General features: G+C 41.6%; 1 protein-coding gene across 1 annotated transcript in view; it reads right to left on the bottom strand.

The window, feature by feature from the left end:
• Positions 1-26,419, bottom strand: part of CNTNAP2 (contactin associated protein 2) — a 2,322,964-nt gene that overhangs the window by 1,749,283 nt on the left and 547,262 nt on the right. The window contains exon 2 of the mRNA XM_075062605.1: positions 22,400-22,510. Within this exon, the coding sequence (XP_074918706.1) occupies positions 22,400-22,510 (111 nt within the window). The remainder of the gene's footprint in view (positions 1-22,399; positions 22,511-26,419) is intronic.

The raw sequence follows: 26,419 nt of genomic DNA, 5'->3' as shown, positions 1-26,419 counted from the left end.
TTTTGTACTAGAGTGACCAGATTTATAGGGACAGTCCCCATTTTGGGGTCTTTTTCTTACATAGGTTCCTACTACTCCACACCCCCATCCCAATTTTTCACACTTGCTGTCTGGTCACCCTATCTTGTACTAGTAGCTCTGTTACTTCCTTCAGAGCCAAGGTTTTGCTTATTCTGTTTCCTTAACTCTATTAACCTAAGAGTTGGTTTTCTACTCACAGAGTTTACTTTTGTCTTAGTCCCAACACTACTTTTCAACAAACCCTGGATCTTTGTCAACACCGCTCTCCAAGATAAGTTTGGGGCCCCTTTTCTATCGCATTTCTTATTTGTAGGTAACATCACTAACTCCTTTAAACTATCTTCCCCTTTGTATTTGTATTTTATCCAGGTATAGGTTATTCCCACAAGATATAGGCTTGGACTGCACTACCAACTTATGTCAGTATAACTACATCACTCATACTGACCTAACCCCCTCAAGTAGAGTGTACTGGATGGCAGTCTAAGCAGAGAGGCCAAGTATTGAATTGCAATAGAGACTGAATTAATAAAAACTCCATGATTCAAATCAGTCTGTAATTAGAAAGGATTAGGGTGAGACTTTCATGGCAAGCAGATTTTCCCACACGTGTACTGTGGGGTTCTTGCACGTTCCTCTGAAGCATCTGGTGCTGGCCACTCTCAGAAGCAGGATACTGGACTAGAAGACCCACAGGTCTGATGCAGTATGGCAACTCCTATATTACTAGTCTGTACTAGCAGCAGACTATAAAGTAGGCACTGGAAGCAAGTACTTGTATGCCAGGGGAATGGAGTAGGTGGATAAGTGTGTGTCTAGTTATTCCTAAACTCTAGATACTACTTAGCTGACCAGGATGGTCAAATGCCTGGGTCTATCTGCCGTTGGTATCTGTGGAGAACAGCATTGCTACTTTCACTAGTCAGGATAGGATTCAACTCTGGTTTAAACCCTGGCAAACTCTATATCTGAAAGTAATAATGTAACATTAATATTGAAAAGCAAAGCTATTTAGAATGGGAGTTTCAAATGTGTCTAGCACTGGCCTAACACTGCTCCCCTTGAAGTCTGTGGTAACACTCCTACTGACTTCAATGGGAACAATTAGGCTAAGACTGAGTATTTTTGAACACTTAGAGCAAACTGTCACTCCGACTGAGAACTTGGGGCCCACCTTAAAAATGGGTCAGACAGGCCTACAACACTGAAGATATGACAGCAGACTATCAAGGGTGTAATTTAGAAATGTGTTATTGGACTTGATCAGCCCTCCCAACTCCTCTACCCCTCTTCCCCCCTACCCTGAGTTATTAAGCTTCCTAGTTCCTATTTTCAGGGCTGCTTAGTCCTCAAATCTCTCTCTGAACAAGTTGACATATAGGAAAGACCCAAGGGAAACAACCTCTTTATATCTGGGTCAGTTTAATTAGGACATTGCTTCTTAATTAACCCCCAACAGATTTTAATCTTCTTAGGCTCTATTCATCAGCCCTTCTTTACGAACTTGCCTCCAATCATGGCGGCTAGCATGATAGTGTAACAAAGGGAAAATTTTCTATCTATCACTTCAGGGAAGGATTTTCTCTCTTAACAAGCTCTGAATGGGATCTTTACAACTCCCTAGTCCTTCACCCTCCATTGTAACTTGCATGATTGTATGAGATCTGTGAGCTTACACAGCCTGGATTACTGTACTTTCTCCTTTCAGTGTGTGCATGTGAGTGAGTTCTCCACACACAATCGGAAAGCATAGACTTTTCTGTGTCTTACAAGACAAGAAGTAAAAGAGCATTGAAGTTAAGGCACTGTCTTTCAATTTCTCTACATGCATGGATTTCAGTCAGCCTTTTTCAGCTACAGAGATTAATTTTGTGGCTTACAGGATTGCTCACAAAAGAAAGGACTCTTATTAATGTTCTCTCACACACTGAGTAATTCAAAGTTGCTTGTGAATAATCAAAGACTAATTGTGAAGGCTGAAACTTGAATAATAGCCTCACACTTCCATTCTGCAGAAGAGATTCTCATTTTATCATATTATTTCTTTTCCTTGTTTCAGCATTTTACAGTACTAAGAGGTTATAATGGTAGCCAGATAGCTTCCTATTTTGCTACTATATATACCTATTCATGATTTATTTGCAAAGGACAGTGCTCCAGCTACACCAGAGGGGAAAAGAGTCTTAAATACTACCAGTGCTACCTCGCTCCATATATAATAAAAGATGCATGTGTTCTATATTTACATTATTTCTCATGTGTTTCATGAGATCAACTATATAAAGGTTGTGACACACTGTACCCCATGTAACCCCTTTTACCCCATTTTCACCACTTGTATATCGTTATTTTATAGTTTGTACAACATATTCCTTGTGAGATATCATTTGAAAACTCAATCTGCTGAACATAATTGTAGTTTTATAATGCGTGTACCAAAATGGTACATGGAATTATAAGATTTTACTGTATGATTGTTATGCAGAATTACAAAATATTTCAGTAACACCCACAAGCCAATTACTCAGAAACAAAGGCATACAGGCTCCCCTGGAAAGTGTTGGAGCCATTATCTGTTTAATTGGACATTCAACAGAAGGGGGGGTGGGGGAGATACAGACAAAAGAATTTTCAATTCATATAAAGGACAGTTTGCAGAGCAGGAACTGCATGACCCGTAACCCAGCAAGGACTTTTTCAGTTAAAAGGGTCAGGATATAAGAAGGGAGGCGGGGAAGGCCTCTGGCTACCTCTTCTTCCCGATCTCTACTCACAGGAGAAAGATAGTTTGAAAGACACAGAACCATCATTGAATTGGAGGGCCTGGTCCTAACTGGAAGGCTCTCCAGTTAGCATGGACTGCTGAAACTTTTTGGGTGAAACACACCTTTTTTCTTTTTACTCTTATTTAGCTTGGTAAAGTTTAGGAATTAGATTGTGATTTTATCTTTTATTTCTTTGGTAATCAGTTCTGACTTTGATGCCTTAACATTTATAATCACTTAAAAAATCTATCTTTAGTCAATTTTTTTTTATCTAAACCTTTCGTTTTGACTGAAGTATTTGGGGAATAGCTACTCAGGTTATGTTGGGGCATAATCAGTTTCTTTCACAAACTATTAATGAGCTTGCTCTGTGCAGTACAACAGAATTAGCATCTTTACACTTCAAAAACATCTCATTTGAATTTTAGCACCGGATTTGCAAAGATGGTGTAACCTGGCCTCCTTTTGTTCATGTGTATCACTGAACATGCACATACCTTCAGGAGCCCTTTTCCAGCACTAACATTTGCACATTTTTTGACCAAATCCAACATCCGCATGAACAAGTGACAGAGTTTACGTTCACAAAACCCATTTTGTGTTGAGGAATGCTTCAGAAATCCATATCCAATAAAATCAATAATTAATACATTTTAATGAAGCATGGAGGGAAGTGTAGGTGAGAATGTTTGATGCAATGAAAGCATTCAACTCATCTGCATGTGCAATTTGAAGCGGCAGTGTCAAACAGATAGCTAAGGGTTAATGTCTCTTTCACCTGTAAAGGGTTAACAAACAGTGACCTGCAATACCTGACCAGAGGACCAATCAGGAAACAAGATACTTTCAAATCTCGGTGGAGGGAAGCCTTTGTTTGTGGTGTTTTGAGGTGTGTTCGCATTGTGCTCTCTCTGGTCACCTGAAAAGGACTAGCGTGCAACCAGGTTTCTGTTGCAATTCTCTCCTGCTTCCACGTCTCATTCATACTCATTCAGAGCGGCAGTGTATTAAGTGTTAGAAAAGGTGGTTATGTCTTTGCTCAATGTTCTTTTCTGTATTTTGCATAAATGTAGTATGGCTTTGCTGGAAGTATTTAACATTGTATTTTTGCGGGGGGGGCTTTCTCTCTGGTGTTTTTCCTCTTCCCTATCTTTTTCTTTCCTATGCTTGAAAAGACCCCTGTCAAAGAAAAATTTATACATCATCTCATGACAGTAGTATTATATCGTGTTTAGTCTCCTGTATTCTTATTTTATTAAAAGCTTGTGTAGTTTTAAAGACCTGTGTTTGGAGTCTTCTTCTCGGTTAAGCTCAGGGAATCGCGGTCCTCTCCCTGCTCGACTTAGACCCCGGAGGGGCGTGGGGTGCGAGGAGAAGTGAGAAAGAAGGGAGGGCGGAACGCGGGGGATCATTTTTGTTCGATCGGACGCTTGAGTCTCATGTTGATTGCTTTCTTGGTGGGAGGTGAAGGTGACAGCTCTGTTTAAGATTCAAGAGTGCAATCGCATGTGATGTTCGAGGGTAAGCCAGGGCAGGGAATAGGTAGAGTAGAGCCCGGAACATAGTTATTGGATCAAGATCTCTTAATTTCTTGTTTGTATGGAGTCCTCGGATCTTGGGTTGCAGTTCTTCCCACAGTGAGGTTTGCGTGTTGAATCAAGCGAGACAGAGTTATAGGCACTTCGAGTCTTGATTAAGGTGTGACAGGTATCAGATCTGCTGTTGGTTAATTATAGCTTAGAGGATTATGCTTGTTACGCTCATTTTTTTGGGACTCTAGGTTAGGATTGGGAACGAATACTATGACAGGAGACTGTGTATCTAAAATCTTGATGATCAGGGAATCTAGTTTTCCCACGATTAAAATGAAAATTGTATAGAGATATAAATACATACGCCAAAAGCATGTTGTGTGCTTTATCCTGATTTAAAATGAAGCACTGAATTTTAGTTTCCTTAGCCGTATATATAGGATTTATGTAAACATGTTTTATGTGATATTAATTACCATTTTTAGGAATCTTTCAAAGGCCTTACCGTGCGCTCGGTGCATTACAGAATAAGTAAGAATGTATAGATGGAAGTGCAATTTGTATTTGCTTAACATCTATCCATTTATTCTTCCCGGGTGTGGTGCTGTATTCTATATTTTCAGGGTTTATTTTAAAATGCCACATATAAGCTCCCGCTGTCAGCTCAAAGCAGGGCTCCTCGATTGATATCCGCTATTAAAACACTAGAATCTGTTGGCCTGAACACAAGGTTTGTGCTTAGGTTTATATGGCCTATCATAAGACTTTCCATCTTCTGAACCTTAGGAGTCAAATAAGTGGAGTTGCTGCAGAAACCTCCAGCTTTAGATTACCAGTTAATCTGATATTGCTGCCCAGACAGGATCCGTCGTCTCACTTAGGTCTCCTCAAACCATTCCCTGGGAACCAAGACTAGATGCACGAGTTACACAAGGGAATTAACCCATGTCCCTTCTGCTCTTTACTTCCCTCCCAGTTTTCCCACGCTTGGTATATGATTTCCTGGCTTCAATACCTTGAACACAAAACAGAGAGGAGGAACAATTACCTCCCCCTCTTTTTTTTCCCCTCCCAGTTCTTTCCCTAGAGAGACTTGTATCTTGGCACAGAGATTCCTATCCCCTTGCCATAACTAGAAAAAGAAAAGTCAACAAGTTTTAAAAAAAGAAAGCTTTATATAAAAAGAAAGAAAAAGACAAAAAATTATCTCTGTATCAAAGTGACAATATAGGGTCAATTACTTAAAAGAAAAATATGAATAAACAGCCGTATTCAAAAAGAAATACAATTTAAACATTCCAGCAACTACACACATGTAAATACAAAACAAAACGTATAAAAGCCTATTGTTTTGCTACCTTTGTACTTACAACTGGGAAACAGAACATTTAGAAAGGCTGGAGATAGATCCTCTCATAGCTGAGAGCGCAACAGAGACAAAGACCCAAGACGAAGAACACCCACAAATTCCCTCCCTTGAGCTTTGAAAAATCCAGTTTCCTGATTGGTCCTCTTGTCAGGTGTTTGGTTCCCTTTGTTAACCCTTTACAGGTAAAAGAAAAATTAACCCTTAGCTATCTGTTTATGACAGGCCCTCCTCTGTAATAAGATTAGGCACCACTGGAATAAGTGATGCTGATACTTTCAGTAAAATGTAGTTAATACTTATGTTTTTATTTTTTCACAAACTGTAAAAACTAAAGAATCACTGTAAAAATGCAAATTCTCCATTTTCCCATGGCAAACTGATTTCTAAGATCCCCCTTGCTTATGATTCAACTCATATTTAACATTAATTCATTGTTACATGAAAACTAGGAATGTAGCTAAACCAGTGTGTCTTGAGAGGTGGAATGGAGTAGCAAAAATAGATGCCAAATACCCAGCTGCTTTTTCTTTCAGTGAGTGGATCTCATTAGCAGAAAGCTAAGGTGAGCCATGCATAAACTAGTATTAGCCTGTGCTAACATGAGGTCTCATATAGAGTAGAAACTACTTTTCCGCTAATTAACAATGACACAAAGTCATGCAATGAAACTTTTTTGACCTTCATAGATTATATCTGCCTTCTTAATAGACAGCTTGATGATTCTTGCTTTTCAGTACGGTCTCCAACTATGTGAAATATTTTCCGTTTGCAAATGGCAGTCTTGGTCCTGTCCTCTGCTTCATTTTGTCAATATTGCCAATGGGTGTTTTTCCCCCACCTACAGTGCCAGGCATGTGAAACAATAAGAGAATGGAAAGTGTAAGATAATTTAAACAAACCTATTAGGGATTCACAGTCTAATACTCAACATTGCAACTGGATTCTTGTACATACACAGATCCAGTTGCAAAATCAGTGTAGTAGTTATTAGTTATTTTAAGATCTAAATTTTTTTTTAAATATTGACTGTTTATTTTAATTTGATATATAAAATAAGCCAATTATGTAACTGAATAGCTTTGTAAACAAGTAAGTTACAAATGGGAATATTATCACATCCCTAATATATTAAGGGTCTTGGTGAATAGGTATGGTTTGGTGAGGCTTCATTCATAGTCTGTTCCTCCAGCCCCACTTTAAACAGACTTTTTGTTTCTCTGTGTTTTGAATAATAAGAGTACTGTTTTCTCTCTCTCTCAAAGTTATGACTTCCAGGATTTTTCTTTTTGCAGATATTTTTCTCCCTTCACAAAAACAGTTTTGGAGATCGTTGCTATGTTCTGGTCAGTTGCTACTTCTTACTGTAGCTTATTCACACAATAGCTTTTCCTACTGTCTCATTATTTCATCAGCATTTGAAAGGGCCTGTGGTTTTAGACAAATGGTTAGTGTGAATGTTTTACTTGTGCTTTTAAGCATCACTTTTTAAAAATATGCATTTTTATGACAAGTTTTTTTTATTAGAACCAGATAGCTGAAGCACAGAAAACAAGCACTGAGGTTAACTGAGTGGCAATCACAACTACATCCAAAACAAAAAGGATTGCAAATGCTCACAGAGCTAAAATGAACTGCATAAAAAAAAGCAGATGTGCCTTGTTATTGACTAGAAAGGTGAGGCATAGGCAGAAAGCAGTATGCAGTATACAACAGGATGTGGAACAGACAAAAGTGGGACAGAAATATACATAAGAAGCCAAGAATATTTGACCACCACCAAGAATAGCAATGAGGGGGACAAAAGCCTTCACGTTTCTCTCTCTCTGCAATTCAAAACAACTTGTGAATGATGAACTGAGCCTGAAGTGTTTTTGCATTCAAAGAAGGACCACACACAGAGAATGCAAGTTGCTATTGTATGAATGTTTTATTGGTATTAGTATGGAGCTGTATTATTCATGAGTGCCAAAGAGTTATCATTTGGATTCATTCAGGGTATAATGGAGCCAAGCTTTTCAAGTAGATAAAACAAAAACATTACTTAAAAAAAAACCTCTCTAAATATTGTGAAAAGTTTTGCCTATAATGCATGTGGCATACACAGGATGACATCGTGTGGTGAAAAGGTTTTATCAGTATTAATTTGGGATGACCTGTATAATTTACTAATGGATTTTACACTCATGAATAATATGGCTATTCCTGATTTTTTCAATGGAAAAATAATAATTTAGTAGATTAATAGAATGTAAGGACATGAAGGACCCTTAGATCATCCAGTATGAGCTCCTGTATATCACAGGCCATACATTTTATCTAGTTACCCCTGTACTGAACCCAATAACTTGGGTTTGACCAAATCATATCTTCTAGAAAGGTACCTGGTAATGATCTGAAGACTTCAGCATTTTCACCATTCATGACTTTATAGATAAAGAGACACCCTGACCCAATATTACCAAATCCTGCTTAGATTACAGCACAAGCTTTCAAATGGCTAACATTAAGCTACTCCATCACATTCTCATAGGGCACAATATTGATGGTGGGGCAGCCATCCTTCTTCCACTCAGCCTTGGAAAAGGCTTCTTTGGAAAAACAAAATCCTCTGGGTGTCTCTCTTTTGTCAGAGAAAGCCAAGACAGAATCACGTTAATTCACAGATCTGAAGCCAGGGAAGATTAACAAAGAACAGATAAAAATGCCATCCGGTATTGCCCATCACCTTAGGAGACTACAACTTCCACACTGACAAAGTCTCTGACACAATGGCCCAAAATCCCTTCCAACACGAGACTTTCACAAGTAATTTATGTACACACACAGCAATACTGGTCACAGCCTGGCTCTGATTAGACTTAAAGAAGTAGACGTAGAGAACACAGGAATCACACCTCAGTCATGGAGAGACCATTACTTCTTACCAGTTACAGTTTAAGGTTCACTCCTTAAACTTAGCAAACTTTCTGGTCCCTTTCTTGTGGGTATAGCAAAATTCCTGAATACTCTCAGAGTAATCCTCATCCAGTCAACAAGTCAGTGAGTGGAAAAATAAGTAAAACATTATGACCTTAAACTGGCCAAAGCCATCTGGCACAACTGGCACCTAAATATCAGAAGCTAGTATCTCTCATTGTGAGAACTGCCAACCTACTTCTTGATGTATATCACCTGCACTAATGAGACACATGACCGACACTAGCATCTATACAACATACATGGAATTTAAAATACAGTTCTCCCCTTTTACACAACCAGACATACACAACACACAGAGATATCAGTCACCACATATACCTCAGATCCATGAAAACATTTGGGAACACATTAGATCACTAATTATAGAGGTTGCTGGAATCATCTTTGAAAAGAGAACTTGATCCACCCACCCTAAAATCATGCCACAGTGTGCCAAGTCCTCATGAAACCATAACCTGATCCAGTGAACCTTGCCAAATATTCCCCAGTATCAAACATCCCATTTGTAGAAAGGTAATTGAAAATAAATATCAAAGTGACCTATGACTACATCTGTCTATGGCCAAAATCCGCTCTGTTGAGCTTTAGACCAGGACATAGAACAGAAACAGTGACGATTTCACTAATGGGTATCTTCTTTTGTCTATGGGCAGGGTGAACACATTCATGCTCATTTTATTGGCTATATCTATAATATTTAATATATTTATTATATAGGATCGTCATAGAGCAAGAGTCAATTAAAAAAAGAACAAAAAAAAACACTGATTGCTCCAATCTTTTCAGGCCACTCAGTAATGCATAGAACTACTTCTCCGCCATCAGGACACTCACTTGTCAAGTCTCACCAGCCTCTTGTATTTCCCACACACTGTTTGTTATCTGTATGAAGCATCAAGGGGAAATTGTGATACGTGAATATATATGCCAGAAGCTTCTTGATGAAAGCCAGCTCTAGATTTCATTTATTTAGTGATAAGAACTCTATCGTTCAGCTGTCCCAATGCCTGGATAAAAGGCAGCATGAGAAGCCAGGCAACAGTGATGTGTTGGTGGTAAGAGTTTGCAGAATTAGCCACAACCACCACTAGCTCACCCCTTTATCAAAAGAGTCTTCCCATAGATCATCAGTTTGGCCCACAGCTGTGGAGAGTGTGTCTGGATTTCTCACTGCTACTGGATATTCAGACTAGCTACAGTAGCCAAAAAATACCTCCTTCCTTCTGCTGCTGCTGCTCAGAAGATAATCTCCCCACTGATCCAAAAGTGCACCTCTCACCTCCTCATTTACACAGTCTACTGGGATTATGTCCAATGTTCCAACCTTAAAGCAGCTTCTGAGAGTTGCCAATTACATTACATTAGCTACATTAGTTAAAACAAGCCACAAAGAAGGTTTCTTTCTTTGCCTGAAAAGTGAACTTTCTTCCCTAAATTAAAATACTTTTAGGTACAAGAGGTGCAGCATTAATTTTTGTGCCAGTGACAAGTTTAAGGTCTAAAAGCATGGGAACTGTCAAGGATAGATAACATGCCTTATGTTAGTGGTATTCTGTGAATCTTCTTTACAATGGGATGCAGATCATTGATTCTATTCATAGCAGGTCACGAGTTATCAGACTTTATAACCTTGACACTGTCTATATGAAAGATATTGTAGGCAATTTTTTGAAGGTTCTAAAATGAATTACAGTAGTTAACATTTTTCTTTTCCTTGATGCCTCCTACTTAGAATGTTACTAAGACACGTTAAATTTACAGAAAAAAGAAAAATGCTATCAGTTTTTTAAAGAACTCTGAAAGCTTTCTTATTCCCCCTCCTGCCCTGGGCAAAATAGGTATAAAAATACGGGATAGCACAGTGCAAAAGTTTTGTCGTCACCTTTATGGCATGGTTGACATCTATGCCAATCACTTGTTGACTAACAATTAAATTTTTATGACATAAGCATGTTTTCTTATGTCTGTCTGTATTTTACACTACACATTAGACATATGTATACACATTTTTTAAAAAAATAAATACTGAGAAATGTAAATTTGTACAGATATAGTACACAGCAGATTACTGACAGAGAAAAAAATATATACAAAACTAGAGGCTTCCAGGATCAGTCATATGGGAACTTAGAGGTTATGGCTAAAGAGTAGGATTTAATCTACATCTTAAACTGCGTCCTTGCAAACACTGAATAGCCTGTATTCATAATCTTATTCAATTGCCAAGTTAAAAAAATCACCCAAGGATCTTTTCCCTTAGTGATAATTCTCCTATGTTAATAAAACTACAGTATATAAATATTGGATTATGGACAAAGCTGTAAAATAAATGGACATTGGCCAGTAGGTTAGTGTCACAATGTGACTCACTTTCAAAGTGATAATTTGAAAAATTATGTCCTCTGCAAGTATCAAATTGATGCTAATGTAAGCAGGTGAAACTCCATGTAAAGCTAGTAAAGTTACAGCCACATATGCCAGCTGTGAATGGCATCACAAAGGGTATATAAAGTGTTTAACACAACGTGAATGAAAAGTAATCACAAATATAAACCACACATTACATGTCAAATGTAAACGGCCGTATTTTGGGGGCAAAAGAGGAGGTTACTCACCTTGTGCAGTAACTGACGTTCTTCGAGATGAGCATCCCTGTGGGTGCTCCACTTTAGGTGTCAGTGTGCCCCTGCGCCTTTGATCGGAGATTTTTTTGCAGCAGTACTCCTACCGGCGACGCATGCTTAGAACCTGTCACTCACTCTGAGTATGTCACTAGAGAGTATGCGCGGCCGGTACCCTCAGTTCCTTCTCTACAATGGAGGCTACCCCAACTCCGAAGTAGAGGGGAGGAGGGTGGGTAGTGGAGCACCTGTTCTGAGGAGGGTGGTTAGTGGAGCACCAACAGGGACCTCATCTCTGTTGTGAAGAACGTCATTCTAGTTACTGCACAAGGTGAGTAACCTCTCTCTTTTCTTTGAGAGATGTCCCTGTAGGTGCTCCACTTTAGGTGACTTTTCAAAGCAGTGTATCTCAAGGAGGTAGGAACTCGGATCTGGGCAGGAATGCCGTAAGCAGTACTGCCCTGCCTAATCGAGTGTCAGAGAGGGGGCCTTGAGTAAGGGCATAGTGAGTAATGAATTGTATTGTGGGAGGACCAGGTGGCCGCCCTACAGATGTCTGACAAGGGTACTCTGCGTAGGAGGCTACAGAGTAGATACAGAGCAGTGGAATGGTGTGCCTGATCAATGCCGGAGGCTGTAACGTTCGCCTATCTGATAACAGAGACGTTGTGCACTCAGAGATGCATCTCGAAGGCTCTGAGCAGAGATAGCCATGCCCTTGGACGGTCCGCTAATTAGAGACAAAGAGTCCAGGCGACGCCTCGAGAGGTACGTGTTCTGTCCCTACGCACATCAAGTGTGTGCAGCGTGCTCAGGAGTTTGCGTGTGGTTTGGAAGAAAGTTGGTAACTGAGTACTTGTTCATGGAGTGAAATAAAGGCATGAATCTTTTGGAAGAAATTTTGAGTGTAACGCAGAACAACTCTGTCCTGTGAAGAAGAGGCAACATGGTGGATCCGCCGCAAGAGCTGCTATCTCGACCTACTGCCGTCTGGCGGAGATAAATGGCCACAAAAGGGCTCGTTTTCATGAGAGGTGCAAAAGGGAGCAGGGTGGCTAAGGGCTGAAGGGTGGTGAGTTAAACAGGACAATACTAGGTGATCTCATAGAGGGGTAGGTGACTTAACATCTGGATATAGGAGGGTTTGGCGCCCCTTCAGGAAATCTTGGTGACGGGATGAGCGTGGCTCAATGTCTGGGTAGAGGGATTGAGGAGAGACGCGCTGCCGGCACGTGGCGGCCGTTTGGTGTGCCAGAAGGAGAGTGGCTGCGGCACTACGGCTGTTTGCAGCTGCTGAGGAGGAGCATCACTGCTGCACCATGGGCCATTTGCGGTGCCCAGTAGGGTGATGCCTGGCTTGGCACTGCGATCCATTTGCGGTGCAAAGGGACAGGAGCGACAAGGACCTTCCTGACATGGGAGGTCGGGTCCCTGCTCAGTGCTCATGTGAGATCTGATGGCCTGAGCATCACGAAAAGCTTGAGGCACCTGCCTTTGGTGTTGTCAAGCTCAGAGGGTAGGGATCTTCGGGAGACCCCTACCGTGTTAAAGTCTCTCCTGTGAGACTGTTCTGAGCTTCTTGCCTCCGCTCCAGGGAGGGTAAAGCAACGCTGCCCCACAGTTCTGATCTGGCTGGGCGCGTGTGGGAGGGGTTTGACCTTTCCTATCTCCGACAAGCGTCTGCTTACAGCTCATCGGCAGTGTGGTGTTCATCACGCCTGGGATGTAAACAGCTGATATTGGATGTGGTTTGCAGGGCACCAATTCCAGAGTTCCATGGTCTTGAACAAAGGTGGGACGAGCCCTCCTTGTCTGTTGATGGAGAACATGCAGGCAATGTTGTCTGTTATTATGCGTACATGCTGATTCTTGATTAGTGGGAGGAAGCAACGGCAAGCAATTTCCAGATAGCGCAAAGTTCTAGAACGTTTATGTGTAGGGAGGTCTCTGAGTGAGACAAAGCCCGTTTTACTGTGTGTGAGAGGAGGTAGGGCCCCCAGCCAGGTGAGGGAGGGTCAGTTGTCATCATCATAGTTGGTGGAGTCTGGAGGAAGGGGACTCCAGAACAGAGGTTGTCAGGGACGGTCCACCGTATGACAGAGTCCCTTGACCCAGTAAGGTATGGTCAATGATTTGTTCTGAGTACACGTTCGGTGTGTAAACTGTGCAGCCAAAGCTTGGAAGCACCTCATGTGGAGACATGCATTCTGGACCACGAAAGTGCAGACGAGGGCATGTGCTCCAGTAGTTGGAGGCAGTCTCGGGTGGCGACCCGAGGCTTCGTGAAGCTTGCAGCCAGCAGTTGTATAGTATTGATACGGTCGGGTGGAAGGGATGCCCATCCGGTTCTGGAGTCGAGGCTTGCTTCTATAAAAGTCCAGGCGTTGGGTAGGACTTAATGTGGATTTGTTCACATTTATTTGCAGGCCCAGGGATTGAAAGCACTCGATGGTGATCTTATGAAGCAGGGCCTCGGCGTATGTGGAGGCTTTGAGAAGGCAATCGTCCAGGTAAGGAAATATTATAACCCTTGTTTCCGGAGGTAGGCCGTGACTACCGTAGAGTTTGGAGAAAACTCGAGGGCAGTGGAAAGGCCAAATGGTAAATAGAACTCTGTATTGGTAATGCGCCGAGCCAAGGTAAAAACGGAGAAAACACGTGGATAGTGACGTGCAAATAGGCGTCTTGTAGGTCGAGGCTGAAACAAGTCGCCCTGCTGCAGGCTGGAATTATGGTGGTGAAAGTAACCATTTTTGAACTTTTGTTTTTTGACGAAATTGTTGAGTCTGCTGAGGTCGAGGATCGGTCGCCATCTCCAGTTTTCTCTGCGTTAGGAAATAAGGGGAACAGAATCCTTTCCCTTGTGACATTTGGGCACGAGTTCGGATAGCACCCAGGTGAAGAAGATGTTGTACTTCTTGCTGGAGTGTGGCTCGTGACAAGGTGTCCCTGAAGGGGACGGGGGTGGGTGGGTGGGAGTAAGGAGAGGAAGGGGATGGATACCCCGGTGTGATGACCTCTAGAACCCACTTGTAGCGGTGATAATATTCTGCCATTGGTGTTAAAAATGGCTGTAGACGATGTCCAAAGACAGTTGTGAAGCAGTACATGCGCCAGGACTAGGGGCGACGTTTTCGAGACCTTCGACCAAAAGGTTCAAATTTGTTTTATTATTTTGAGGAAGTTGGGGTATCCGGAAGAATGGGGCAACGCCGCTGGTATCTGGACCTCTGGCGTTGGCGTGTTGATTCTGAGCTCCTGGGAATTGCTGAGTATATGAGGGTAGCGCAGACGTGGTAAGGTTGATATCTGTACTGTCGCCTTCTGTTTGTAGGGTCTGGATACCTAAGGATCGCAGAGGTGCCTTGAGTCTTCATTGAGTGCAGCACCTCATTAGTGGTGGAAGCAAGTTTATAACCATCAAAAGGGAGATCCTTCTGTTGGTGCTCTGAACTTCGCGAGGAAAGAGAGAAGAAGAAAGCCAGGAACCTCGGTGCATGACGGCCGCTGTAGCGGTGGATCTCTTGCTGCATATTGGCTGAATCCAGAGCTGCTTGAAGAGCCGTGCAGGATATGATTTGGCCCTCGGAAACTAAGCTGTAAACTGTTGTTTCTTGTTGTTGGGATGTGTTCAGTTATAAGTGCATGAACTTATATATGTTGTTATGGTCGTATTTGCTATAATTGCGGTAGGCAACGTGGAAAAGAGAAAGCAACGAGGCATATACCTTGCGACCCAGCAGGTCTAAGCGTTTGCCTTCTCTGTTGGTTGGGTTATGGCGGAATACTGTTTGTTTCACTGATTGGGTGCATCCACTACCAAAGAGCTTGGCCCAGGATGTGAGAAAAGGAATTCAGACCCTTCAAGGGAATGAAGTATTTCCGGTCCGCCTGTTTGCAGGTAGGCTGGCTTGTGGCTAGAGTCTTGCCAGATGGATTTAGCAGGTCCCAGAGGCTGAGTTAATTGTCAAGTACTTCCTCCAAATTGATCTAAGCTCATTGGCACCCTTTGAAGAGATCTTGGAGTTTTGAACATTGATGGAGTGGAGGGGAAGGAAGTATGCCTCTAGGTATTGGATCAGTTGGCCGTGAGGTAATACTGGGTCAGGAGCTGAGTTAATTGTCCTGAGATGGGAGGGTGCCGCAAGTGTGTCATAGGATTTTGACGTTCGCGTCTAGTGAGAGTAGAGTGGCGGACGTGCTGCGAGGGAAAGATGGCCACGGAGCCCATACTGCCATGGTGGTGGAAAAGGCATAGCAGGTGCCATCCCGGGGTTACACCCCAGGGGTGGGATCTTGATTTGGTGTGGGACAGTTTTCCTTGTGTTCGTGAGGGACAGGACTGTTGAGGTAGATTCAGATCGCACTGGCACAGCAGCTGTAGTTCAGAGTCCTGCTCACTGGAGGAAGGCTGCTCGGACCCTGAGTCATTTGTATAGAGAAGTTATCCCACAAAGGGCAATGTTAGTGCAGGTGACACTAGAGGTCACTTAGTGGGCATTTGTAACGTGGGGGCATCGTAGGCGAAGGCAGATAGAGATCCCGTGGGGAAACCGGGCTGGCACCCGAGTTTGTATTGGCGCCGTGCCCAGTAGCGGTGTGACGCGGTGCGCGGCGGTGCCTCGGTCCGTGCCTGAGTTGTTGGTGCCGCATTCATTGCCGGTGCGATAGGTGCCACAATCGAGGCAGGCAACTGAAAGCCTGTCGCCTCGGCATCAGAGCCTCGCGCTGCCGCCGAAAGCACAGGCGGGTTTAGCGCGGTACCGGAGGAGCCCCGCTCCTCAAACACTCAAGCGAGGAACTGACGAGCTGGTAGGAAACTGACGAGCTGACCGGAGAAAGTTTACCTGCGAAGCTTCCTGTTGCTTGTAAGCTCTCTTTGGCAGATTTCTTTACTTTTTTTTTTTTTTTGTTGTTTGTTTGTTTAAAAGGTTAGAGCTGGGTCTGGAGGCAGGTCTGAGCCAGGGTCTGAGATAGATAGCAGGGATTTTGAGTAAAAAGGTTTTAACTCCTGTCCTTCCTCTCTAGAGCTTTACTTGGGGCATTTTGATGAATATGGTCTCCCCCAAGCATTTTATACACTTGGAGTGCCCATCCGAAAGTGGGATAGCGTGCTTCGAGAAGAGCAGCGCTTAAAGCCTGTGGAGCCAGATATTTGAAGCGCTGACAGAACAGAGAATTTATTTTTATTTTTTTTTAAGTAGTAGGAAAAGGTAGGTAACTAAGAGGTAAGTAACAGAGAAAAACTAGCTAACTACAGGATTTTTAGATAAGAAGAAAATACTAAGAGTCTGCTGAGCTCCGTCTCAAGCCGGGGGCGGTAGAGAAAGAACTGAGGTACCGGGCGCGCATGCTCTCTAGTAACACACTCAGAATGAGTGACAGGTTCTAAGCATGCGTGGCCGGTAGGAGTACTGCTGCAAAAAATTCCGATCAAAGCGCAGGGGCGCACAGACACCTAAAGTGGAGAACCCACAGGGACATCTGTCGAATAAGAGGTAGCGATACATACAAATGAAAGAGATAGCAAATGTGTCTCTTTAAATACACTTTCATATTGAAGGGTAGTGGTGAATTCTAGCACGGGTAGGCAACCTATGGCCGTGTGCCAAAGGCGGCATGACAGTGCTTTTCTTGGGCTCAACGCCTGCCTGGTCCGTCCTGGTGGTCCGGGGCAGGCGGGCGGCTCTGTATTTAGTTTAGTTTAATTTTAAATGAAGTTTCTTAAACATTTTAAAAACCTTTTTTACTTTACATACAACAATAGTTTAGTTCTATATAACAGACTTACAGAAAAAGCCCTTCCAAAAACGTTAAAATGTATGACTGGCATGTGAAACCTTAAATTAGAGTGAATAAATGAAGCCTCGGCACACCACTTCTGAAAGTTGCCGACCCCTGTTCTAGCACAAAAGGGCACAAGAAAACACTCAGTTTTGTATATTAGATCCAAAGAAAACAGGGAGGTCATGTGGAGGTATCTTTATCACACATCATCATCTCTTTCAAAAGGTAAAGACAAGCTTTAAGATAGAAATATATTTAGAGGATATTAGTAGAGCATATCAAGGAGTGAATCTATTTCAGGTGACTTTAGAATTGTTCATAAATGTGATTTACTTCTGTCTTCTCATTCATAACTACATCACCCAATGATACCATTTTCCAGAGCCAATTGATTGAAAGTGCTATACAATTTGATTTTTCATTTGTTTTTTGTAACTTGTAAAGGCACAGATTCTAGATTTACAAAGATTTTATCTGGTCTAACAATAGGTTTGTCAATCTAGCAGAGAAAGATATCACATGATCCAGTGGCTGGAAGTTGAAGCTAGACAAATTCAGACTGGAAATAATGCATATATTTTTAATGGTGAGAATAATCAACCATTGGAACAATCTTCCAAAGGTCTTAATGCACTCTCCATCTCACTGGACTGGTGAAGACCTATGGCCTATGTTATACAGGAGGACAGATTGGGTGATCACAATGGTCCCTTTTGGCCTTGCCATCTCCATTGGCTCTGGCTGAATACTACTCACTGCCTGGGACAGGAAACTTTTGTATCACCCATCCCCACCTGTGTGTCCCCCTTTCCTTCCTACCTTATTTCTTCTCTTTCCTATCCCTCTCCTTTTTCCTTCTGTCTAATAAAAGCCTGACTTAGCTGGCCATGTTTTGCTACACTGAGCCTGTGACTAAAGAGGTAGTTAAAAGCAATGCCCCAAATAGTGCGATGCCGGTATGAGTATGCCAGGTCTTAGAGTGGTTAATAAGACCACGTGCTATGCCTGTGTTTCTCCTGTTGTGAGGCTGCAAATAAGAGTCAACACCAGACACAGAAGTTACATTTTCTCCCTTTGCTTTTCTTTTTGATCCCCTTTTATACATTTGTCTTGTTTTTCCTTCTAAGCGGCCAGGAAAGGGAAACTGCAGCCAATGGGAGCTGTGGGAGCGGTGCATCCAGGTAGGAGCAGCATGTGGAGACCACATGTCCCCCCAGGGGCTGCAGGAGCATGCTGGATGTTTCTGGAAGTGGCACGGGGCTGGGGCCACTGCAGACAGGGAGCCTGCCTTAGCCTTGCTGCGCCACCTACTGGGAGACGTTTGAGGTAAGTACCACCTAGCAGGAGCCTGCACCCCAAGTGCAAGCCCTGAACCCCCTCCCGGAGCCTGTACCTCATGTCCTCTCCTGCACCCAAATCCCCTCCCGCACCCCAACCCCCTGCCCTAGCCCTGACCCTCTTCCTGGAGCCAGCGCCCTGTATCCACTTCTGCACCCCAAAACACTGCCCGAGCCAGGAGCCCCCTCCTGCACTCAAACTCCCTCTAAAGACAGATAATGTAAGTAATAGGGGAGGAGAAGGGTGTAATACTAGAGTGTGCTGGGTTCTAGGAGACCCTGAAAGGTGTCGAGAAGAGCCATGTCTTGGAGGTTTGAGTTTTCAGATTCAAATGTCCAACTAAATTTAGAGGCATGGGTTTAATTACATCCCTCTGAAGAAAACTGCAAGCACCAGTTCACAAATCCCTTGCTGAACCAAGCCTTGCAGAGCCCTAACACTTATACATGAAACTTCCCTGAGTATTAAGAAAAACAAAAATTTCCTAAGCATACATCCAGGTAGCTTAGGGTTCAGCCTGTTACTATTAGAGTGCATGGCAGACTTAATTCCACTTGCCTCGACTACAGCATATTTTAAGGCACATTATTAAACAGAGTTGCATATTGTCAGGTGAAAACTTCACATTGGTTCAGCTATTTTGAAGCTAGTACTCATATTAATACTGAAAATTCAGCACTACAAAGTAGGTTGAGTTCAACTTTTATGGGGTTGGAGTTTAATTTTTTCAAGTGCATGTTTCCTTATTTTAAAGTATTTTTTGTTTTGTCGATGTAATGACTCAACAAGAGAAGATTTCTTCTTCTAGATGGTGCAGTTGCCTAGGGACCCATTTCTTAGTAATGGTACTATGAAGTAACAAATCTGTGTTTCTTTACAATTAATTTGATTAGTGATAGCCCTAATTCCATAATGTTATAAAATAATTCAGCATAACAGAGTTATTTCCCCTTAACTATAGAAATAGAAACAGAAAGAGAGCTAGTCAGCCTGTCATTTACACTGGTGTAAATCAGGAATTGTTTCAATACCGCCAGTGAAAGGGAGAATAGAATTACATACTGTATATGTACAAACTGAAGTTTGAAATGGGGATAGTCTTAGACTAGTACATCTCTTGAAAGAAGGAAGGATAGCAGTCCTAAGCAATTGCCATTTGAGTGAAGAGATGCCAGAAGGGTAATATTCAAGTGACCCTATACAGTGGAAATTAAACAGTTTGCTCATTAATGACAGTACTACAGACCCATATCGCTAAAAAGTAGCACTGACATTACAAGATCCCTGTACTGAAGATCTTAAAAGGATTGGGAAAGGGAGGGTAAATCTAATTAAAAGGAAAAAGTTAAATATTAACAGGTCCATTTCTTCTCTCACAACAGAGTAAATCAAGAGAAATGATTAACATAAAAGGAAATGCACCAGTGTAAAACAAGTATAGGAACCTACTTCTATCCACTGTACTCATGTTAAGTTGTACTGCTCAAGTAGTCTCATGGATTTATTTGCTTTACATTGAAATCAATGGGCCTACTTGAGGAGTTGAGTGCAAAAGGGGTAGCGGAAACAGGAAGAAGAGAATAAAGTCCAAAGTATCTTTAAAATAAAACATTACATTACATAACATCTAGAACATTTCAAAGTTCTTTGCAAATGTTAAGCAAGCCACACAACACCTCTGTGAAGAAGGGAGAGGGACACTTTAGATGCAGGTTTCAACACAAAGGATATAAGTGATTCATTAAAGGGCATATAGCAAATTAAAGGCAGACTCTGAAGTTGAAAACTCAGGACTTGTTTCAGATCTATAGAAAACACAGTTTACTGTTCTTTAGAATCCTCAACTACATTTCCCCAGTAACAAACATGATAAAAGAAGAATTTCTAATCATTCTACATTTATCCTGAAATGTTTTTCCACAAGCTGAGAGGTACATGACACTCAGGCCTAAATCATCTCTTTTGTTTCTGTTTGAAGTGGTGTTACAATCAGGGTCCAGACGCCCCAAATGGAGAACAGGAGGTCTGCACCCCAAAGTATAAGCAATTGAATCAACTGGTTTTATATGTTGTTACTGTGTATAAATATGTCAAGTAAAGTCTTTTATGAAATGTTGTCGTTTTCTGAACTTGATGGTTAATAGGAAATATGTATACAGGTTACGGGTATAAATATATGTACATGTAAAAAATTGGAACTGTGGTGCAATTACAGCATCACCTCACAACAGGGAGTGAAGCAATCAAGTAGGGAGGGGCACCTTCTAGGCTACTTTTTTACACAAAACAATTTGCAATCATCACATAACCATTGTCCAGCCAGGCAGGCACACAAGAACATGAGAACGGCCATACTGGGTCAGACCAATGGTCTTTTTAACCCAGTATCCTCTCTTCCAACAATGACCAATGCCTGAAATGGGAGGCGAGTATAATAGGGGCCAGGGGAGGCTCTGCCTCCCCTAGCACAGGCACTGTCCCATGCAGGTTCCGGGGTGGCTAAGGAAGCACTATGTGCTATTCAGTTTCTTGGGTTCGTTAGTAATCTCCCTGGACTCCAGGGAGATTAAAGATAAATCCAGTATGCTGTCTGAGTAACACAACACCTCCTCAGCCACTCTGGAACTTGCATGGAGCATCAGGGCTTTGGCCATGGAGGGGGTCTTGGGGCTCCAGCCATGGAGCGGTGGCCAAGGGGGCTTGGGCCCTGGGGGGAGTGGAACGAGTGGAGCCAGGGGCTAGTCTCCCCAAAATGGGGCTCCACCATAATGCCAGATGCTTCAAAGGGAGTGAACAGAACAGGGCAGTCAGAGTATTAGGGACACCCAGAGCATGGAGTTGCATCCTTACCATCTTGGCTAATAGCCATTGATGGACCTATCCTCCAGGAACTTATCTAATTCTTTTTTAACCCAGTTATAAGTCTTGGCCTTCACAAAACCCCTGGCAACAAGTTCCACAGGCTGACTGTGTGATGTGAAAAAGTACTTCTTATGTTTGTTTTAAACCTCCTACCCATTAATTTCTTCTAGTGACTCATAGTTCTTGTGTTTTGTGAAGGGGTAAATAACACTCCTCTATTCATCTTCTCCATATCGTTCATGATTTTATAGACCTCTATCATACTGCCTTTCAGTCCTCTCTTTTCCAAGGTGAACAGCCCCAGTCTTTTTAATTTCTCCTCATATGGAAGATGTTCCACACACCTAATCATTTTTGTTGCCTTTCTTTGCACCTTTTCCGACTCTGATATATTTTTTTTTCAGATGGGGCAACCAGAACTGCACACAATATTCAAAGTGTGGGCTTTTCCATCTTATCTATCCCTTTCCTAATGGTTCCTAACATTCTGTTAGCTTTTTTAATTGCCACTGCACATTGAGTAGATGTTTTCAAAGAGCTATTCATGAAGGCTCCAAGATCTCTTTCTTGAGCAGTAATAGCTAATTTAGACCCCATCATTTTGTATGTATAGTTGGGATTATGTTTTCAAATGTGCATTTGCACTTTGCACTTAACATTGAATTTCATCTGCCATTTTGCTGCCCCGTCACCTAATTTTCTGAGATCTTTTTGTACCTCTTTGCAGTCAGATTTGGACTTAACTTCCTTGAATAATTTCTATTGTCTGCAAACTTTGCTGCCCCACTGTTTATCCCTTTTCCAGATCATTTATCCATCTGTTGAACAGCAGTGGTCTCAGTATAGCTCCCTGGGGCACTCTGCTATTTACCACTTTCCATTTTGAAAGATAATTTATTCCTACCCTTTGTTTCCTACCTTTTAACCAGTTACTGATCCATGAGAGGCCTTCTTATCCTATGACTGCTTCCTTAGCTGTAGAGACTTTGGTGAAGAAACCTGTTTAAAGGTGGACCACTAAAAATAATAGAATGACTTTGAAATTGAAAAGAAAACCCCAGTTTAGGGGTTAGTGTATAGTGTTTGCTGTAAGTACATGAATGTTGGGAAGGAAAGATCTCTTACCTCCTCTTTTGTTTAGCTTTGCATATCCTGGTGAATAGCTACTAGTTATAGATGATGAACTGCTAAAGGAGGAGTGGGATAATGCTGAGACCAGTGGCTCATCACATTTTTCTGAAAGACAAAAGAAAAGTAATACGTTTATTTCCACATTGCTGTTTAAATGTGTCAGACACACTGGAGAGCATCTATACCTTGGCAATCTTTTCTAGCTGCTTGTGTGGTGCTCATTACAAGAGTATCTGAGAGCATCACCATTGCATTCTAGACTCTGGAGTGGTAGGGAAGTACTATCATCCTCATTTTGCAGCGGAGGAACTGAGGCACAGGCAATCTACTAGCGATAGTGTCCTAGCCACTTGGATATCCTTCCTCTCATTAAGAATGGATAAATTAAAAAAAAAATACTCTACTGCATTTGAAATATCTTTTGGCAACATAAAACAAAGGCAGTAAACATAATTATAGCAATCATCAGATTAATAGGACAATATGTGCACTTTCAATACTTGATTAAGATGTTAATAAGCTGACAATTTTATTCATAATTTATCAAAGAAAATAATTAACTTGTAATCTATGTAGAACTACAGATTGCAGATGCAGTGAGAAAAAATGGAAAGATAAGGGATATGTCTTTTTTTAAGTAATCTTTATAATCCTTTCAGGCACTATCCATCTATTTTGCATAAGATAAAGGTGGTTAACTTGGTGTTTTGTCCAAGGTGGAGAAAAAAAAAATCAGAATTTCTGCTTTGTATAACAAAGAAGAGAGTTTAAAACAAAATCCTTTCCTATTGTTGGATCAAATTATGTAAGCAAAGGTGGAAATGATTGGCTTTAGATATCTCAGTTGCTTAGAACAAATAACATGTAGATTTTTATTCTAGTTTCTCTCATATTTCTGTGTGAATGTGAAATATGAGTTTTAATACTCTCATACATTTTAGGCACAACCTCACTACAGAAAAATTAAAAATAACTACTCCAAACAATTCAGATAATTGTTTTAATGCACACACCTCAGCAGAGGCTCTGCTATAAAGGTAAAACATTTCCTGTTTACATGAATACAGAAAGTTATCTCAATCCCAGATGGGCAGCATCTCTACCACAAAAGCACAGCATTTAATTTTGGTCCAGTTAGAAGACCCTGATCGGGGAGAGACTAAGAATGGTTCTTGCATGTAGAATGAATTAACTGTAACCTCAAGAGACGGTGTTTACTATGGGTCAAGTAGAATCATGAGTGAGGTAAGTAATTTATAATGATTCTGGTCTACTAATATTTCCAGTCACGAATAGTTTCTCCCTTTCTCTTTCTGAATAAGCCAAATATATCTCTCTCTATAGTGCAAAAAATGTAAAGAGTTCCACAACTATGAAACAAAACAATAAAACAGAAGGGGATTCTGATTCAAGCTAATTAGTATTCTGACATTTAACAGTCTAATTTAGATGCCCTCACAAATTAGCTATGGTTAGTTGAGAAAGGGGAGGGGGGATATATTTCATATTAGCATAGAAATATAGGCAAACACTAGATAAAAGGACAACTGTTAATTGTTCTAATGACTATAAAGCACGTAATTTCTATCTTTAATGACATAATGGGGTTTAGCCAAATTGAAAGAGGGGGAGATTTGTTTTAAATTCTATTTCTTCATTTTACAAAACAGAACTTTTGATTTTTGTTATTGTTTTAGCCCTTAATTACACAACAGAATGAAGACAGACAGATCTCCGCATTGCTTCAGAGTGAAGTTCCAGGCACACACAGAGGCTTACATCAGGGATCTCAAACATGTGCCCCACGGAGTTATTTCCTGCAGCTGCCAAGCTCCTCTCACCCACCGCTCCCGCCCCTCGGTGCCACCCCTCCGTTCCTCTGCCCACCTCCAGGCACTTAACACTTTCCAGAAGGGAGGAGTGGGGAGCCATGCGCTCAGGAGAGGAGGTGGAGAAGAGATGAGACAAAGGTGGGGATTTGGGGAAGAGGTTGGAATAGGGGCAGGGAAGGGGTGGGAAGAGGTGGGGCGGGGCAGGGCCTCGTGGAAGGGATGGCATGGGGGCAGGGCCGGGGCAGGGGGAGGATGGTTGTATCTTTATACGAAAAGGTGTCAGTGATGCAGCCCTTCGGCCAATGTACTAGTCCTCATGTGGCCCTCGTGGTGATTTGAGTTTGAGATCCCTGGCTTACATGGTGATCTCATTGAATCCTGAACAGTGGCATCTGTCATAAACAGATAAGAAAAGTTAATAGCACAGAAGTACTTTATATCTCTTTTGACTGTAAAGGGTTAACAAGTTCAGTAATCTTGGCTGTCACCTGACCAGAGAACCAATCAGGAGACAGGATACTTTCAAATCTTGAGGGAGGGAAGTTTCTGTGTGTGCTGTTAGTTTTTGGTTGTTCTTCACTCTGGGGCTCAGAGGGACCAGGCGTGCAACCAGGTTTCTCTCCAATCTCCCTGATACAGGCTCTTATAAGTTCAAAATAGTGAGTACTAGATAGATAAAGCGAGTTAGGCTTATGTTTGTTTTCTTTATTTGCAAATGTGCATTTGGGTTTTCGACTGGAAAGGAGTTTTTAATTTGTGTATTTGGCTGGGAGAATTCAAATTTGTATTTTTGCTGAAGACTTTAATTTGGCACTTGTAATACTTAGGTGGAGGTATTACCAGTGCCTATAGCTAAAAACCGTACCTATTCCATTTAATTTACAAAGATAATTTTTACTGTTTTTCTCTTTAAAAGTTTTGCCTTGTTAAGACCTGATGTTTTTGTTTCTGGTGTGAGACCCCAAGCGCTGGTACTGGATTCACAGGGAACTGGTGGGGAGAAAGAGGAAGGCAGGGAGAGAGGCTAATTTCTCTCTGTGTCGGATTACTTTCTCTCTCAGGAAGGTCTGGAGAGGGGAAAAGAGAAGGAGAGAGGAAGGTGAATTGTCCTCTCTTTTGTGATTTCAAGGAGTTTGATCACAGTGATCTTCAGGGTAAACCAGGGAGGGGAAGCTGGAGAGGCAACGGTGGAGGAAAGGATTTTTCGTTTCCTTGTGTTAAATCCAGAGGGTCTTGGGTCTTAGGGGTCCCCCAGGCAAGGTTTTGGGGGGGACCAGAGTGTACCAGGCACTGGAATTCCTGGTTGGTGGCAGCGCTACAGGTTCTAAGCTGGTGATTAAGCTTAAAGGAATTCATGCTGGTACCCCATCTTTTGGATACTAAGGTTCAGAGTGGGGATTTGTACCATGACAGCATCTCAATAGCACATGAGAACTGGAATGAGCACTGGTTCAACTGTCGAAAAACTTCACCTTTTTCCCCTAGTGAGTTATTCATAAACAGAACATTTTCTAATGTATTTGGTAATTGTAAGTATTTGTCAAGTAGTTTGGATAAATAATTTTTGGCCTATAACTTGTTTGCAAAATTGTTTATTTCAACAGTTCATTTTAGTGCTATGTGGCCAGCCATGTAAGTCACATGACATTATCTCTGATCCCTGGTTGGATGGTTGAAACACTTTCAGAAGAATATTTAACAACAAAGTGCAACTAAGAAATAAACTTCCAGAACAAGTTTTTTTTTTGCTAATAATCAATAATAAACAAGATGCAAAGTCTTTGAATATTGAATACTCACTATTAATGAATATTATGATTACATCACATTTTGAGTAGACCTTATGACTTAAATTCACAAAATGTTTCATGCATCAGGGGTTGTTTTCAATTTAGGTTTCTTATCTTACACTACTTGACCAACTCGTCTAGAAACTAATTACAGACCAAAAGTTCAATTGGCCAATCAGCTACAGTGGATGACAAATAAATAAATAAAGGGTTTTTTTTTGTTTAGTGTAGGTATTAGTAATAAGGGTATGTGTAAGAGAAGGAGAGCGAGAGAGAGAGAGAAAAAAAAACTTAGACTTGTTTTTATCTTGTCGGTGCGCCTTCTGGATAAATACCATACTGTTTAGGAATCAACACACCTATTTTACAAACCTATCAGCAAGACTGCAGTT

The sequence above is a fragment of the Chelonoidis abingdonii genome, chromosome 2, assembly GCF_003597395.2.
Source record: "Chelonoidis abingdonii isolate Lonesome George chromosome 2, CheloAbing_2.0, whole genome shotgun sequence".
In the NCBI taxonomy this organism is placed as follows: domain Eukaryota; kingdom Metazoa; phylum Chordata; order Testudines; family Testudinidae; genus Chelonoidis; species Chelonoidis abingdonii.
This window is presented reverse-complemented; position numbering and strand designations above follow the sequence as displayed.